Raw genomic sequence first — 18764 nt, 5'->3', positions numbered from 1 at the left:
ATAGATAGATAGATAGATAGATAGATAGATAGATAGATAGATAGATAGATAGATAGATAGATAGATAGATAGATAGATTTACATAATAATAATAATATATTCAATCTATATTTATACTATTTATCTTTAGGAGACTCAAAGACGCTTAAAATACATTTAAAAATAAACACACTATATTTGTCTATCATCTATCTTTATATGGGTGTTTTGCATGTTATGTTTATTAATACTATTTTAGGTCACTTATGGTCTTAATGTATTTACCTCAGTAGAGATCAATAAAGTGTATGCTGTTTTATTTTATTCTGTTGTATAAAATATTCACAAAGTTTAAGAAAATGTTTTTGCGCATAGGTCAAACCTTCAAACTGCTGTTAAATGTACATGACTTCCAGATCCTCAGACAAAATGCTGCAGAGATCTGTTAAGCTTGGGAAAATATTACAAGACCATTATTTTTCAGCACAAACTGAATCCAAGGAATGTAAAACGAACATGCAAAAAGGAAGCTATATATCAACTCAGTGTCAAAATACTAACAGGTTGTCTGCATGGGCGTAAAGTTATCCCAGATGCACAGGAAGACTAGATCTTCCATAGCAAATCTACCTTTGAGTGTAAGGAAGCGTGATGTGCCAAAAATGAAAAAAGCCGAGGCTGTGATAAATCTAGAATCTGGGATTGCACCATAATGGATTCAAACAGTCTGCATGTCATGGGTTATTTGAAATTATTTGAAGGTATGACTAAAGCAGATGTATAGTGTTACATTACTGTTTTACTGAATTATTCGGAGGTCAATTAACTAAGTATTCACTTTATATTGCATAATTATTCATTCCCCTTAAAGCTGCAGCAGCAACTTTTATAAACAATATATTTTTTTACATATTTGTTGAAACTCTCACCAAGTTGTGACAGTATGAGACAGATAATCTGAAAAAAATACAGTTGTTCTGCCTTCTCCCACTAACTGGAAACAGTAAACGAGAGTCTTAGCGTTGTCAATCACCATGTGTGCAAGCTGCTAATCCTCCCTCCAGCTTCTTTTCTCATTTTTTTTTACTATACTACTGTGTTTTCCTGTCAGCAGCTTGCCTTGAAAGCTAAGGCTAGTTAGCATAGCCACCGATGATGACAGATGAACCGTTTTCCACCATTAGCACATTCACCAGGATGATTGGCAGCACAAAGACAAGACTGAGCAGTAGCAGGATTTACTTCAATGTTGCCTTTTGAATTATTTTTAGACCCTCCTTAAATAAAAAAGTAAAACTTTCTCATGGAGACGTCATATAGTGTTTTTATTATGAATTTTGCAATGTTTTCTGACACTTTTCAATAACAATTACTCAGCATAATCCATGTCGGCATTGTATCATTAATTACAGGTAATGTTCAAATAGTAACATAGTAATAATATAAGATTTTAACCAATGCAATTTTTATTCCTTCTTAACGTGACACTCGAAAACAACAGGCCTTTTATTTATTTTTTCACTGAGAGCCTTATAGCACTGCACATTAATAGGCTACACAGACAGACAGCAAGAGACACGGAGGGAGAGGTGAGGGGAGAAAGGCTGGGAGGGAGGGGAAGGTGAGGAGAAGCACACAGTTGTACATTCACTGAACCAAAGATGACAGATGGAGCGGGAAGGAAACAGAAAAACAACACCAAAATAAAACAAAAAAACAATTTATTTTTAAACGTGGACAAAAAATAAAATCCCCCGATGAAAGAAAATGAGCAAGACATATTGAAATATCACAACAATGTGCCCTCCGTTGTTTTTTTTTTTGGTGATGCAAATTCTTAAATTACAACAATATTACACACAAATCAGGATACACTCATCAAGCCAAAGATAATCATCCTTATCACTAATACTACTCTTTATTATATCTATCATCATTATACTATTTTCTGATTCTGGAAAGGTGATTCCTTAAATGGAAAAATAAATCATAATCTGCTCCCTCTCAGAAATGTGCAGTAAAAGAGAAAGAGTGAATGCATTGATAAGAACCACAGCAATAACAATAATATCGCAATAGTCATTGTTGTATGTACAGAAAAATTCATTACAATCAATACAATCAAAACTGCCCAAGCTGAGCGGACATTCTGGAAACAGCAGGGGTTGTGGGGGTCATGGATGGTGCTTGTGTGTGTGTGTGTATATGTGTGTTTGCAGTACAGTGTAGCGAGTGAAACAGTGACATGAGAGTCATTTATATGGAGGTCAGAGAGGTCAAGGTGCTGTTTTCTTATTTTGTGGCACAAGCTGCAGCGCTGCAAAGACTCCTGAAACTTTGACGACGTCAATTTTTGCGCGTAGGGGCTTTTATTTTGGAGTATTGCAGCAGGAGTGCTTGTGTTGGATGTTGAGGTCTGCGGTTGGTTATCAGGAGATCAATATAGAATACTGCAAAGTAAACCAGTCTTACAGAGGATCTCAAAGGTGAACATCCCCCCCTATAATTAAAATTATTCTTCACCTCTAAATGTGACATTTATTCTGTAAATTCAACATAGCTGTAGTGATATGGTTTTATCCCTACACCATGAAACAAACACGTCTTTTTTTTTCTTTTTTGCTTCAATTTCAGGCTTTAATGCACATATCCTCAATTACAATTGAGTGGATCTAATTAACCAGAAATAAATAAAAAATAGAACGATGTTTTTATCTCTTAGTTACAGCCACAGTTTGTATTTTATAAGGCAGCTAATTAGTGGCCAGAGTTGGGTAGTAGCTAGTTACATTTACTTGAGTAACTTTTTGTAAAAAAAATATTTTTAGGAGTATTTTTACTCTTCTTTGCTCTTACTTGAGTAAAATGTTTGGATATCCTACCCAATCTGAGTAAATTCACTGAATGAAGAACAAACTTTCTTTCAAAATTTAACCAGACACAGACCTGCAGTTTTTGTTAAAGTTTATATTTAATTTAATAAATTTGGAAATTATTATGTTTTGTGCCTGATTTTGTTATTTTGTAACCATATTCATATGAATTATTTTCATTTTGATCTTTAAAATACCAACATTTCCACATAACTTTATATTTTGGTTTATTTGCTGATGTAAGTTTTAGATATTAAATCCAAAAATGATACGGCGTACTTGAGTAGCATTTTTACCAAATAATTTTTTACTCTCGAGTAGCTTCTTGCTACTTTTTTACTTTTACTGAAGTAAATATGTTGAAGTGATGCTACTCCTACTTGAGTACAGTTTTTGAGTACTGCACCCACCTCAGGTGGAGGAGGCATAATGCTGTGGGGTTTTCATCTAGAGAAACTGATCATTTTTTTTAATCTCTTCCAAATGGCAGTCAGGTCTGATCCAAAATCTTCATGTGTGATGAAAAGCTGAAGATCAAGATGGATTTTATTTCTCAGCATCACAGAAAGCACTGAAATTAAAAGATGCTTCTAGATAAGGGGAACCGGAGTTATGAGGTGAGATTATTGTGTTTTTCTTGTTTGTTTTTCAGTTGAATTTTACAGCTTAAATGTCTTTGGTAGCAGAAAAGGTTTTAAAATGTGTTTTAACAGGGGTGTGTGCACATTACAGATCCACTTTATTACATAAATGGAAATAAAACTGCAAGGACATTGAGGTGTTTCCTTTGAACAGCTAAGTGCGTCTAATCTCACTGCCTCCACTCTGTGGTTAGAGGAGATGACGCAGAGAGGGAGAGGGGAGCTTGTGCACAGACTTTCTGAGTCTAACAAAGAGGTTCAAAGATGTGTCGGGATCAAGGATTGTGTCTTTGCTTAAGGATCGACTCAAAGCCTTGTTCCAGCTGACATTTTGCTTCATTCTTCTCATTAACAGAGGATAGAATACAATCAATATTTTTCTTGATGATTAAGCAGTCCCTTTCAACCAGCGTTACACTATACAGACACAGATTTCTGCTTTAGAACGAGTGCACCACAAACAATTCTGGTGGAGGGGGTTTGTTAGGCGGGTAAATTACATTAACTGTACACATTGTGCCATTGAACATTTAAGTGGAGAACAACAGCCTGTTGTCGGCTATAGGTCACATATGGCGTTTGAGCGTCGAGAGTATTACGGTGATTGTGTTGTGCGAAGTGTTTGTAAGCATACATTCCTTATACTAGTGGCGTCAGTTTGATATTAAAAGTGTCGGAGTGTGTGACTGGGGAGCTGATTTATGGAGAGATGCGGCTCAGTAGCGGCGGGCGTTTCCGTCTCTGCCCTCCTTCTTGATGATGATACGCTGGTCGTCGCTTGCGTCGTCAGGTGACTCCGCTGCCTCCTCTTCCTCCTCCTCTCCATCGCCCTCCGTGTCAGCAGAAATGCCCATACGGGATTCGTAGGACTGGGAGAAAACAGGAGGGCGGAGTGGATAAGCGAAAAAATAAATCGATTTATCCAGACATCAATCAGCGGGAGATGACCTCTACCTCCATTGGGTTGACGATGATGGTGAGCGCCGAGTCGTCCCATTGGTTGCTGCCCTCTTTAGCCCCGCCCCTGGAGCCTTCACCTCGGCGATGGATCGAGCGAATTCGGAAGACACCCAGGATCACCATGACAACCAGGAAGCCCACACAGACCATAATGATGACGGTGGCTGCTCCTGGAACCACTAAAAGAAATGAAGAAAAAGTGTGACAATTCCCCATGTTTTTTGTAAAAGTTTTGAACATGAGCATCTGAAAAGTGTGGTGTGCATTTAAATTTAAACCCTTTATTCTGATAACTCTATTTAAATAAAAGAACAATGCAGAGAATGGTCCTCTGTAGTCCTCTACTTGGTAGATGAGTAAAGGTTTGTTGAGAAAACTGATGTTTTGAGACGTCCTCGATCCAATCTTACTGAGATGAGTTTGTGTGAAAGAGAATGGGCAAAAAAGAAGAAGAAGTTGTATTTATGTAGACGTGCCAACTTCTTAGAGACAAACAGTGAATCTGAAGGCGATGAATGGAAATGCCACACTGCAACCTCCTCACTGTCTAAAGAGCCAATTTTACCCTCAGTCCAGCTAATTAAACACATTTCAGGCTGCAAATGTTACTTGGCCTTTTCAATAAAGAAAAAGGACATCTTGGTGGACATCTACATTAAAAATGTCTTTTTTAAAAAGAACCATCAATTTATTCCTATTTTTAGTCGTGTATTTTTTTTAATTTATTTCTTACACTAGTGGACTTTATTTTACAGTAATACAACAGAAAAAAGGAAGAGGGAAAAACACACGGCAAAGGGAAACAAACTTGGGACAGCAGCCACTGCGATATGCAATGTTGTTATTTTTAGGTTTTTAAGTAAAGAAAAACATAAAACTTCTGCAAAAAGAGGCTGAATAAATTTCCTTCTGTGGAATGTTGATATTGATGGAAAATTATGTAAATAATTGGGAAGAAAAATAGATTTTAAAAAGCATTACTGGCACTTTTACTGTCATTCATTGGTGGAAATTCAATAGATCTGTCTTGAAAAACAAAAACAGCTCAAACCCACATTTGTTGGTTTATTTATATTAAAAATGGTTGTTTCTTAATAATGTTTAGCTAGCGCTATTAAGACCCTATGCAGAAGATACGAAGAGCCACTCGAGGTTTGGAGCCACAGGTTGGATACCCTTCGTTTATCACAACATTAAAATACATCAGAGTTTGTGGTTATGATGTGAGAAAATGTTCCTGGGGTTTTAATTTTCTGGCTGCAGCTGATCTTTATAAGATACACGTGTCAACGTATCATCAGTACAATCAACAAAAGACCTGAAAAGTTGTCCTGCTGGTTTTAATATTCACATTAACTGAATGAAATTTACCTCAATGGATCTACATTATTAAGATTTCAGCTCAAACACATGAAGGTCCTGCCAACTCTGTCACAAAATGAGGGTTTCTATTCCTGTGAAATTCTCCTCCAGATCCATTAATATCCTGATGACTCTTGGAGCCGTTTATGGAAATGCATTAAGTTTAAAGATGTATTTATAGACCAGTTCATTAGATGGCCATAAACTAGCTGAGAGGTCATTAAACAGGAGACAACTTGTTCTTTTATCTCTATTCAGGACAGATTAAATGCTTTTGTTTCTTGATTCAATCTTAATGAAAGTCAAACATGTTTATTGATATGTTGCTACCATCAGCCTGTTCCTCTGAGACAACCTTTATTGAAAAAAGGTAAAACTTTCCATCTAAACAACATGAAATCTGACTGAAAAGTTAAAGTGCTAATTATTTACCTGCATCACTGAAAGACAAGACAGAGAAACAGAGTAGAAATTTAGCAACTTTGTTATAACAACATTAACATTTTTAAGTATTGAGAAAAACGTTAATTTTAAATCTTTGGTTTCACATTATTGGTTGTTCACTCTGAGTGTCTCTTTTGTCTACACATACAAATGAAAGACAAACCAACTCCTGCAGCATTCCTCCTCTGCTCCTCATTTTGATTTGCAGGTCCTTGACAAAAGCTTAGATCTGGTCACTATTTTACATTTTTAGAAAGTCCAGTGATTCTTTGCTCATGTTGCTATGTGTTGGTTCTGCAGCTTTTGAAAGCTGAACCAGCCAAATGCCTCAGTCAGGATGCTCGATCCGTCATCAATAAGCCTTCCTGCCACCCTGCCTGCTCACCTGTTTGACCCAAACCCTCTGTCAACCTCCAGGATTTAGCTGCATGTCAGTTTGGGTTCCACTGTTTGGTATTCAGCTCAGAAAGCCTGGCTGCCCTCTGCAGGCCTCTGCGATCCACTCAATGTCACACCTGGGAGTCGTGCATGGAGGCCCAGCCTAATGTCAAATCCTTCTGGCTGATTTTCAGAGTATTATTGTGTCAGTCATTTAAAACAATAACAAGATCAACCGCCACTTTTTCATGAATGCTGAACCAGCCGCCTGGGACTGTAACTAAAGCAACCTCTAATTTTAAAATTTACGCTACACATTTCTTATTAGCATTTTCTGTTTAGTAAAGCTTGTATTTTTTTGTTGATATTTAAAAGAGACCTATTATGCAAAATTCATATTTTGCAAGCTTTTGTACTTTCATTTGGGTCTCAATTGCCTCTAAAAACAGCTCAAGCACTTGGAAAGAACCCAGCTGGTTACTGGCAATAAGTTACTGTTTTTTGGTGTCTGGAAAATTACTTGTTTTAAAAACCTTCAGAATGTAATGCATCAAATCAGCAGGCACGTGCCGTTGCCTAGCAACACCAGTAATGTTAGGTAGCAACCCCACCTAACATTTGGTCAGCTGGTTTTATCGCTACACGCGCTGTACAATAGCTGCTGGAAAAGACAAGTGTTTTGATTTCTAATTACCATCCAGAAACCATTTGCTGCATTCTTGTTTGTTGTGCAGAAAGCTCCACGTCTGCTTTTCAAAGATGTACGTGTGTATAATTGTGCCTCTGTTTGCAGCCATTTTCATGTGCAAGAGTTTGGAAGTGTGGCCAGCAGCAACTTATTTCAATTTAAAGTGACAAGACAACATAAACAGCTCATTCTGAAAAGAGCTTACCATATCCAGAACTGACCAGACTAAAATCTTATCATCAAAGAATAATTTTGTGTAAAAAAGGTAATGAATGTGTTTTGTATAGCTCATAGACATGTACTAAACTATTCAAGGAAGTATAATAGGTCACTTTAATAAATTTCCTGCTACATCATGGAAGGCTTAAACTTTTAGGGTAAGAAATGAGTTGTCAATCAGGCGGTTAAGGGAATATTACCCGAGTTGCGGTGTGGGTTCGGCAAGGTGTGTCCACTCAGCTCTCCAGAATGATGAGATGGATGGAGGAACTGCTGCTGTGAGGCCAGCAGGTGGGAAGGGTGGTATAGGCTTTCCAAAGAGTGGAGGAAGTTCACCTGAAAGTAGTGAAAGCGTTAGAAACTTTAAAACTTAGAAAGTTAATATAGAACATTTATTATAAGACTATCATCAGCTTTCCAGTTTTTGTTGGGAAAATTGCTTCGAAAGGTCAAGGCTAAGATCTGAAAGCTGTTATGGATGTTGTTTGAGCGATGTTTCTCGTTACCTCCAGAGTCAACTCATTGCTCGTGTATCTGCCATTCATCTCGGAGCACGACAGGCGGAACCGCCTCTCGAAGCGTCCAGAGCCTCTGGCCAGGCGGTACCGGACTGAGCGGAGGACGTCCTCGTACACAGAGATGGATTCAGCACCTGGAGGAGACGGACAGGAAAGAAGATCCCAGAGGCAAGAAAAGGAAGACAGGGAGACAATGTTTGGACAGTCACAACAGAAACAAATATCCTGCCCTGCAAAAACATTCATACACCCTGAACTTTTTCACTTTCTACTGGGATTTTTCATAGCAGAGCAACACAAAGCAGCAAATCCAGGCCTTGGAAAATGAATGAAAGTAAAGGTGATTTTCCCTGCAAAAATGTCAGTGTGGTGTGCATATGTATTCAGCACATTTTGCTTCCAAATATAAACGAATACAGTCAAATGCCTTCAGAAATCACCTAATTAGTGAAACATGAACATGAAACAATGTGTGCTAGAAAACTAACACAGAGCACAACGATGTGTTAAAATGGGCTAGAACTGGGCAAGATGACTGAAAAACGGGTCAAGATGTAAGCCTTTCATTTCAGTCGATACTGATAATTATTGATTTGTTTATTGTTGTAAGTATCTGGAATACAGCCAAACTGGCAGTGTGACCTTTCCTGCTTTATGCACAGTTTTCATTACACACTTCTCACCGCACAGCATTCTGGGAGATGTAGGCAGAGGGAAGAGTTTAACCGCTCAACCTCTCACAGCCATCTAAGCGGGGTTAGTGGCATCTACTAACTCGCTCACTCTCTGGTTGCCTAGCAACTCGCTCACTCTTTGGTTGCCTAGCAACTCAGTCTTTGGTTGTCTAGCTACGACTTGTTGACCAACTGGCACAGCGGCAGTTTAAGGTTTCACCACTGTGCCTCGTAACGGCTTAAAAATAAAAATAATGATAAAAGACAACTTTATAGAGTAAAAACTTTGAATAAAACAGGAAAGTTTGGCTGTATTTCAGTTATTTAAAACAAAAAACTAATCATTAATTACCTCTAGCCAGTTATCAACTTCGACTGGTATGAAGTGTTTACATCATGACACGTTTTTCAGCCACATCGTCCAGCCTTGCTATGTGCTTCGTAAAATTATCTTCTTTGTGAATCAATACAGGTGAAATAATATTAAAAATGTACTGCAGAGCAGCGGTACCTGTAATTGCGATGTAAGCGGTGGTATTGATGATATCCAGTCCTCGCTCTCGCACAACGTCCATGTCTACCAGAAGCTCCTCCCGCTCTGGATTCAGCTCCTCCCCCAGCGGCTGCACCTCACATCCGTCCAAAGTGTGAGCCACGGCATCCGACATCAGAGCTAAGAGGCAATGCAGAATATTAATAAAACAAACATAAACGTTTCTGAGAAGAAATTAAACAGCGTTTCAAGAATTATAAACATTAAATCTCCATATCTTTGCTCACCTCCGCCCTCCATGCCCTGTGCAGCCGTGTTGACAGCATGTGACAGTGAGCAGACGATCCGCAGCTCCGGGAAGAGGGGGACGCCGCGGGGTCCTTCAAACTCAGGGGCCGGACGGGCCAGATGTGGGCCGACCCCGGACAGAGAGATCTGAGGGGCGTCGGGCTGGAGAACCACCAGGTATCCCTCCAGCTGTTTCAGTGACAGGCAGCTTTCCTCATTGAAACACCTGCAAGAGAGATACAAACAAGAAAGCAGATTTATTTTACAGCCTTTGAATGGAGTATTCAATCAACCATTTAAATTTATTGAAACGTGTTAAACACTAAAATAACACATTTCACTGCGGTAGAACAATTCAGTGTTTGTGTTCTACCATCACAAATGCAAATTTGGACTTTAACAGGAAACATAAGATCACATGTTACCAGAGGAGGGTAGAGTACCCAAAACATGTCCTTATGTAAAAGCAGCACTAATTCAACATGTGTTTGCTGAAGTAAAAGTAAAAAGCAGCCATCCAAAAATTACTGGAGTAAAAAGTACTTAGTAAAAAGTCTACTCAAGTACTGAGTAACTGATCAAACATTTAATATTTAAAAATTACATCATGAGGTAGATCAGAATATAAAATTACATGGATATTTTGGTATTTTAAAGGTGAAAATGAAAATAATTTATATAAATAACAAAATCAGGAAAAAGAAACATTTTTCCAAATTATTATTTTTAAATTTAAGAAACTTTAACAAAAACTGCAGGTGTTTTGTGTCTGGTGAAGTTTTGATTAAAACAAGTTGTTTGTTCTTCATTCAGCAAAGTTACTCACAGAGTGTAGAGTAATCAGCAATTTTACTGAAGTGAGAGTAGAAATACTTCTCCTAAGTCCAAGTAAAAAGTAAAGTGTAGTAAATATTCTCTGTTGCTGATGGATTAGCTTGGCAGCTCTGAAACATTTTTCTTATTTTGTGTGTTTTTATCCTCTCTTAGATTGAAGTAGGTTATATAAATCTGAATTAGACTGTTATAATAATCCACATCTTTACATCTGGGAACCAAACTTTACGTTCTCATCTACACTGTAAAAACACGTCTCTAATTTACAGCTAATTTCCCAGCTGTGGTTGCCAGACTTTTGCCACATTTATACAGTAAGATTCTGGCAACCACAACTGCCAATATTTTACCGTAAATTAGAAATGTTGTTTTGTTTTGTTTTTTTTGCAGTGCATAAAAGAGCATTTATCTTTTGATAAACTCTCTCAATAGACAGCAGTTATTATTTTCTGTATTTATCAAGACTTAAAGTTGAAGGAAATCGTCTATTTTAATATATTTAAGGTCACTATCAGTTTATTAAAAAAACATATTTGGAAATGTTTGGACTAGCAGCATTTTAGTCCTACATTTACTGTTATGACTGCGTTTACTTTTTGCTATTTTTCCTTATTTATTATCCATATTTTATTTTAATTGGGTTTTGATATCTGTTGTTGCTATGATTCATAATTGTCAGTGTTCCTCCCAGTCTTGCCCAGGTCTCTCTTGCATTAAGAGATTTTTAATCTACAAGGTTACATACATTCATGCATTTTGTTAATCAGGAACAAGTATATAGTGATTATGTTTTTTGTTATTTCCACGGTTTATTTCAATTCAGCTTGTATTATTTATATAGCGGCAATTCAAAACACGTCATCTCAAGACATTTTACAAGACAAACAGATCCAGTTATGTAAATTATTAAAGACATTTTCTCTTCTTTCCAAATCCAGTTAATTCAATAAAAGGTGAAATTTATGTTTTAGGCACTAAAGAGACAGTTTAGATATTTTAATAACCAGTGAGACTGATTGGCTTAAACTGTGTACAGTGTTTATAGATTCCCAGAAGGGTGATGATGATGATGATGATGATAAGACTGTTTATTCTCTAATTAACCATATTATTGTGGCAGAAGCAGAAACCTTCATTTCTTTTTTTCTGTTTGTTTGTTTATAGCTCCTTATGGTCTGGTGATAAGGGGAAGACAATTTGTCAGCTTTTAAAATTAAACCAAACATATCAGTGAATCCGACTGTTGTGCGTTTCGGTTTTCCGGATGCTGCAGCGAAAACCGACTAAATTTGGGAATCTTTCTTTGGCTTTAATTTTTAAAAAGCTCAGAGGCTTATGGGGAGGAGATCAAACCGATGCTGAACATGACTTTAGGCAAGCGTCTCCGACAGCTCACTCCTCCTCTTCCCATGTGCACCAACATCTTTAAACAGAGTGTGACATGCTAAACGAAATCCTCACAGTTTATCAGTGTTGGTTTTATTTTACTGGTTAAACAGTGTCACCTTGATGTGAGGATTTAACTCCAAGCAGAATAGCTGCAGAAAGCAAGGCAGAGTATTAAAAAAAAACAACCTATTCCCCTGCTCTGCTTTTCCACTGTGACCGTGTCGCCATTTATCTGTTGTGATGCTGAAAATAACAAATGTGCAAAAACATTTCTGCTGCGTAAAATGTAATTTTCCTGCAGGAAGAAGAGAAAAACACTGAGTCAATGACAAATTGCAACAATTTCTTTACCACTTTGCCCTAAAATTCACCATCATATGTGAAAGGGTATTAAGCTGATTAAGTGGTGTGAGTGTGTGTGCTATATATCCACTATCAGAGTAAGCAGCTGCTTCTATCGGCCTCTCCAGAAGGGCCTGCTGTTCAGCCATCTGGTTGACTCCTGGGCTCAAATCAGTCTAAGCTTCACATACGCAGTAAAACATGGCAAAGTGAAGAAAAAAATAAAAAGTACTCTCCTTGAGCAGAAAGCAAAGAGGGGAAAAAAAATCTGTCCATGCCCTTGAATCCCTGGGATCTTTAAACTGTCAGATAAAAAAAGCCCTCAGCTTGATGCATAGCTTCATAATCATCTTAATCTTCTAAAAACATGCAACTAAAACATTCATGTCTAAAGATAGCAATGAGAATATCTGCACAGGCTGCTGGTGAAAGTGCCGGCTGGCTGTGCCCTACAGGGAAGCAGCAGAAGCTGGGAAAAACTTTTTCCTTCGTTCAGATTCTCTCATCAACTTTGCTGCCACATCCCATCCCCCAATCATAAAAACTCACACTTCAGATTCTAAACCCGGAGAAAAATAACTAATATAATAAGTTTCTCCACTTGTACAGTCAGTAAAACTTCTGTAAAGTTAAAAAAACCCAAAACAGCTGGAACAGGATACAGGTTTGCACAGACTCTCAATGTTTACGTGCAGTCAGGGCCGGCGAAGGCTTTTCAGGGTCCAAAGCAGATTTTAATTTGAGGCCCCCATACTAACATGTCAACACCAGATACTTCATTATTCCTTGGCGACTCCATATGTGTAACATGCCTACTACTATTAGTGTAATGTGCAATTATCTGACATCATACTTATCATAGCCTTTGATTTTAACCTCACAGGAATAGCAAGCAAGCAAAGATGCTCTAATTAATTCACATTTTGAAATGCAGAGTGGTATTTAAGTGTGGCATGTTCATTTAACTATTGGAAGTAACATTTGCAGACAAACACTGAATTAACAGTAAACAAGTTAGCAGGTTTAATATATTTTGTTAGTAAAATTTGGAAGAGATGCGTAAAATGTACAATCTATCACTATGGAGTAAAATCGAATGATGCTTTTGGGCCCCAAGCAACCGCTTAGCTCACATGTGCCTTGGGCCGGCTCGGCATACAGTGAATGTGCGCTGTGCACTAGGAGCAGCAGATGATTGGAAGCTCATGGAGTATTTGATCAATTATGTATTTAGCACACACATTTGATATGTAGGGGGATTTTTAGTTGGCATAGCAACACAAATAAATAACAACCAGAAATATACAAATAAGGAAAAGTTTCTTTCATTTTAGACATTAAAGCTAAAAGTCCATAAAAATCTAAAGATAAATGATTTATTATTTAATTTTAACCCACATTCACCTTAATTCAATAAACAGGCTCCACCTGCTGCTGACTGTCAAAGATAAAGTAATTGAAGGCAAACCAAAGAGGTCAGATATTCTTTGTTATCTTCTGCTAGTATATATCTCTGTTCGACCTTTACTGCACATAAGTCATTATCTCAGCCGAGTCAAGGTCCACATTAGATGGACTCAGTGTGAAGCAAAGAAGCAGCAGTGCAACACACAAAGGAGTCAATATTTTGACAGCTGAGGAAAAGTAAATGTTCGGTATTTAATTAAACTATTAGTGAATCTTTTCATCAGATCTGTGCAGAGGCCGACTGACCATCAATGGAAAAATGCAACTCTGAGAGAATCAGGCGCTCTTCCTTTCTTTTGCCCTAATTCCACTCTAAATAAAACACATAACATACATTTTACACAGATAAATCAACCTGGCTGCCGATAGTGACTCCATGCGACTTCACCAACTTTCAAGGTCAGCTTATTATAAACAACTTTGACAGGGCTTGTCTTTTTCTAAAGTTACTTGTAAATCTCATGAGTTGCTGGTGTTTTGGGCTCGTTTTTGAATGTGAGGTTTGCTTGTCTGGCCTTGGTTTTCTTTGAGAAAAACCCATAAAAACCTACACCAGCTCCCCACAACAAACCAAACAAGAGCAGTTTGGTTGTCTCTTCCACGCCCCCATTTCCTGGTTATTGCACCTGCCTGAATTGACTCGGCACATCCCAAGAGCCCAGAGTGACAGGCACAAGAGTGATGAGACAGCGTGAGAATGAGTCGCAGTAAGTGGGAAAAATATGGGAAAAAATATAATAAATAGTGAAAGAGAGCATACTGAAACGTCTCAAAGGCAAGTTGCACTGAGACATATTGCATCAAGAAATATGTGCCCACCAAGCTAAGAAGCAATATATATATATGGATAAATAAAAATGGCACCTTTCTGTTCAATGTGATACGTCTGCAAAATGCACTTTAAAAGTATAAATAATTTAAATAATTTAAACTATTTAAAATTCTTATCAGAAAAGTGTTTAGAATAATTTTGCTGTTGCTAATGTATAATGTCATAGTGAGTGCATATATGCCAAACAGCCTCTATTTTACACAATATGTTGTGTTGACCGTTTCCATCGATTGACTCCATAGAGCTGGTTGCTTGTTTCTCACAAGATCTGCCAACACTGGTGAACATTAGCTTCTTCTTTGTTTCCAGCTTTAAAAAATGCATATTTATGTTTCAATTCCAAAATAATTTTAATTTATTTAACATATTTAGCAGATTTTAGAAGTAATTTGTGTTCCTATCCCTAAACATATATTGTGGAGGTTTTTCTCCTGTGTTTCAGTTAGCTTGAGCTTTTCTTGTTGCTGCTTAAGACACAAAAAGTGACAGTTGTGAGTATTTAAGCACTTGTTTTTGTACTTATAATGTGACTACACTTCATTATATCATAAATTCAGACACTTTAGATAATGTGTGATTTCTAATCAACAAAAAGTCAAACGTAAACAGACAGATTCTCTTGTTTATTTGCTCAACAATAGCTCCGGTTAAATGATAGCTGGCTGTCAGTATTTTATGTTTCTGTCCATATTCTGCGTAAACTAAAGCTAATTTACTTATTCGACGCTGACAAAGTCATGACTTCACATCAAACTGTTTAAAGGCATAGTGAACTTAGTGTATCTAAATTTCTCAATCTGAAGAAAGTAATCAACATTTATCACTGTCATTATTTTGATATTCAAGTAGAAATAATTTTGGTAAAGGAAGTTGAATTTATTGACAGTGAGAAAAAATAGTTTTTGTGATATGTGTATAAATATCTTGTTTAAAATGTAAGCTCTCTAACCTCTTCAATAATTCACTTTCACTTATGACCTGGAACAATTTGTCTTTATTTCGCTGCTGTGGTTGGTGCGTTGTTTGTGCTCTACTTTGACCTCTTTATATAACTCTCTAAAGGTCACTGCATGACTCTGCTTTTCATAGGTATTTATATTTGACATATTGTTTTCATCTTTTCGCCTTATGCATTAAGAGAACTCAGGGATCAAAGGTTTCCTTTTTACAGTTAAATTAAATCTTTGTTTATCGTCAAATTTCCCGGCTACATTCAGTTTTTCTTGGGAGAAGATATGTCATTTTAAATTTTCTGTGGTGCTGCAAATGATTCAGATTTCATAGAACGTTTTTATTAATGTTCTTCTACCTGAGGGAAGTGGTGAGCTTGAGAGGTCGGACTCCAGGGGTGGCGAAGCGAAGCGAGTTTCTGTAGGTGACCTGCTGAACGGCTCGGTTGAAGCTCTCGATGTCGTCTCCCTCCAGCACCAGCACCGACTGACTGGGGTTCACATGGACCTGGAAGGACAAGTAATCGACATTTTACCATACAGGTTACCCCTCTGTGAAATCAAATTAGACTTTTAACCTTCAAAGCAATACAAAAATTTAACATGTAGTGCCTTGGAAAAGTATTCACATCCTCAGATTTTGACACATTACAACCACAAAATCCCATTTATTTTTCAGTGGATTTTATTTCAAAGGCCAACAGAAAGTAGAAAATAACTATGAAGAAAATGGAAATTATATAAAGCTTTCTATAATCTTTCACAAGTAAAAATAGGAGAAGCTTAGAGAGTATTTCTGTACAGCTACATTTACTCCAATACCCCATAAATAAAATCCAGTGGAAGAAGCACCCTTGAAGTGATCAGTAACCTCATAGTCTGTCAGTGAGACACACAGCAAATCTCTAAAACTGTGTAATTTTCCCATAATTTGCAGTAATAGTGCACTTCTGGATTATGGGAACTATGGGAAACACAGTGAAATCCACCTAGCTGTTTTTTGGCAATAAGTTAATGATTTTTGGTGTCTGGAAAATTAGTTGTTTCAAAAACCTCCAGATTAAGTCACATTGAATGGCCCATTACCTAGCAACCCAAGCCAAGCCTAGCCCTGTCACCTAGCAACCCAAGTGGAGCTCTAGCACATTTTACCACTGTATATGCTGTACAACGGCTGCTGGAAAAGACTTATTCAGTTTTTTGTTGCAGAAACCACTTGTTGGATTCTTGTTGGTTGTGCAGACAGTTCAACTTCTGCTTTTTAAAGATGTACGGTTGTATAATTTGCAGTTTGCAGACATTTTCATTTGAACGTGTAAAGGTTGAGTTGCAACTTATTTGTATTTAAATAAGTCGAAACAGTTAATTCTGATAGCTCAATATAAGTAGAAATGACCAGACTAAAATCTGATTGTCTAAGAATGATTTTGTGCAAAAAATGTAATGATCATGTTTCGTGTATTCTACTGACATATCATCACATGTTCAAGGAAGCATAATAGGTTACCTAAATTTTAAAATCAACTTGTTTTTTATGGTTTAATCCAAACAAAAGTAGAAAATATCTCAGTAGAAATTCAGGCATTTCGTATGTTCACCAGCGCCTGCGGCAGCAAACACCTGCAGCTCTCCTGAGGCGTTACCTTCATCCCAGAACCCAGAGTCTCCAGGTCTCCGAAGTCCAGCCCCTCCCTGCAGGCGTACAAGCACTCCACCACACTGTGCGGCTCCACGCTGCCAGGACGCACTGTCACCCCTGACAGCAGGCCGTGGTAACCACCCACGAACTTCACTAAAGTGCAAAAACACGTGATATTGTCTCACCAGCTTGTAATTTGCACTTTGTTGTTGCATCAGCAACAGGAAAGACAATCAGCTTAGCGTTTCTTTGAAACAAGGGAGGTCACCTGAGTCTTTTCCCTCTGGGATTGTGTTGTTTAGTATCTCCTTCTGCTTCTCTTCGGGTTCTGTTGGGAAAACCACAGAGAGAGGCAGAAAAACAGAAAACAATAAGCCGTACTGAGACAGACACTTCAAAGGAGCATGGTGCGAACAGACAGAGGGTGCGAAGATACACAGAAAGCAGGAAAAATACAGAAACAGACTATAAATAAATACCACAAGCATGCAGAAGTGAGAAAACTATAGTGGATCTTCAAAAATGCAACGTCTCCTCATTATCTGGCAGCAGCTGCCACCACGCAAGCAGCAGACACAGTGGATGAAACACTGAACGTGCGTATGTGTGTGTGTGTCTTTTCTACGGTAATTGGCTGCCAGAGCTTCCCATTTTAACAAGCGGTTCTGCTTTAAGTGTCTCTGAGCTGCCTGCCCCCTGTGTTGTTCTACTGCTCTAAATAATTGATAACTCATTTATATTATTAGGCCTTAAAGACAAGACGCAGCAGCCACACTGAGTAAAATGAGGAACGCGATGTAGTGGGTCCTCAAGGTACGTCATTAGCCGCAGCTGGCTACCTTTGGTGGTGATATTTGTTAAAATGACATTTCAGCTTTGGATGAAATTAAAAATGAAAATACAAACCCCAGCAGGCGCCGATGAGCATCCTCTGACGGGGCGCGGGGTTCGGGATGGCGCCGTTGTCATGGATGAGGGCAGGGTCAAAGGTGACGCCGTCCACATACAGGGTCACTGATGGGAACTGGACACTGAGGGACAGATGATGCCATTCGCTGTCACACACCTGTTGGACAAATATAATACAGAACAAACAAGAGCTTCAGAAAACCCTGAAGGAACATCTAAGCTTTTTAATTTTAATTTTAGGAAAACTAAGACAATTTCTACAGGACAAAAATGAAAAACTTCTTCTGGGCAGCTGTATTTTTATGAGGGCTGGGACTTTAACACATTAATTTCAATTAATTAATTACATCACAATGAGTCACATTTTTTAACATGCAAAAGTCCTGAGACATTTGTATTGTGTTTCTGGTACGGCAATAAATCCGATACACAAACAGTAATGACGCCACTTCTCTTGGCCAACGTGGGGTTAATTTTTCCTTCAAAAAACTGATGGGTCTGATGGGACACTGGAAAAGATTGTTGTTATGTTCAAGTTCCGCTAAATGAAGTTATTCAAGTCTAAAATAGCATCTTAATGCTAAACATGGTGCAGCAAGCACAGCTGAACACTGAGGTCAGGAATATTTTGTCAAAGTTACTTGAATGAAAATGTTTCCTGAAACACTTGAAAGTTGAATAACCCTCTTGCTTTTGTGTGCCCAAAAGTAATATGTAAATATCAATGTAAATTTAATTTAATGTAAATATCATTAAATTCAATTAAATTTATTTATGTTTCTTTATTTATACGCAAAAAAGAAGCACAGAAGAACTGATCTAGTAATGTTGAAGAAAAGCAAAAAGTTAATAATTAGGGGAAGAATCGGGAAAAGAGTCAAGTTA

At 37.7% G+C, this 18764-nt stretch overlaps 1 protein-coding gene across 1 annotated transcript in view; it reads right to left on the bottom strand.

Annotated features, from left to right (window-relative positions):
• Positions 1-3198: 3198 nt before the first annotated feature.
• clstn3 (calsyntenin 3) overlaps positions 3199-18764 on the bottom strand; it is a 35386-nt gene continuing 19820 nt past the window's right edge. Inside the window, exons 10-19 of the mRNA XM_007550164.2 lie at positions 17877-18036; positions 17239-17298; positions 16975-17123; positions 15691-15839; positions 9517-9743; positions 9248-9409; positions 8051-8196; positions 7745-7880; positions 4448-4632; positions 3199-4362 (exon numbers count right to left, since the gene is read on the bottom strand). Coding sequence (XP_007550226.1) covers positions 4210-4362; positions 4448-4632; positions 7745-7880; positions 8051-8196; positions 9248-9409; positions 9517-9743; positions 15691-15839; positions 16975-17123; positions 17239-17298; positions 17877-18036 — 1527 coding nt within the window. The 3' untranslated portion in view covers positions 3199-4209. The remainder of the gene's footprint in view (positions 4363-4447; positions 4633-7744; positions 7881-8050; positions 8197-9247; positions 9410-9516; positions 9744-15690; positions 15840-16974; positions 17124-17238; positions 17299-17876; positions 18037-18764) is intronic.

This window comes from Poecilia formosa, unplaced genomic scaffold, assembly GCF_000485575.1.
Source record: "Poecilia formosa unplaced genomic scaffold, Poecilia_formosa-5.1.2 Scaffold34, whole genome shotgun sequence".
Lineage (NCBI taxonomy): Eukaryota > Metazoa > Chordata > Actinopteri > Cyprinodontiformes > Poeciliidae > Poecilia > Poecilia formosa.
This window is presented reverse-complemented; position numbering and strand designations above follow the sequence as displayed.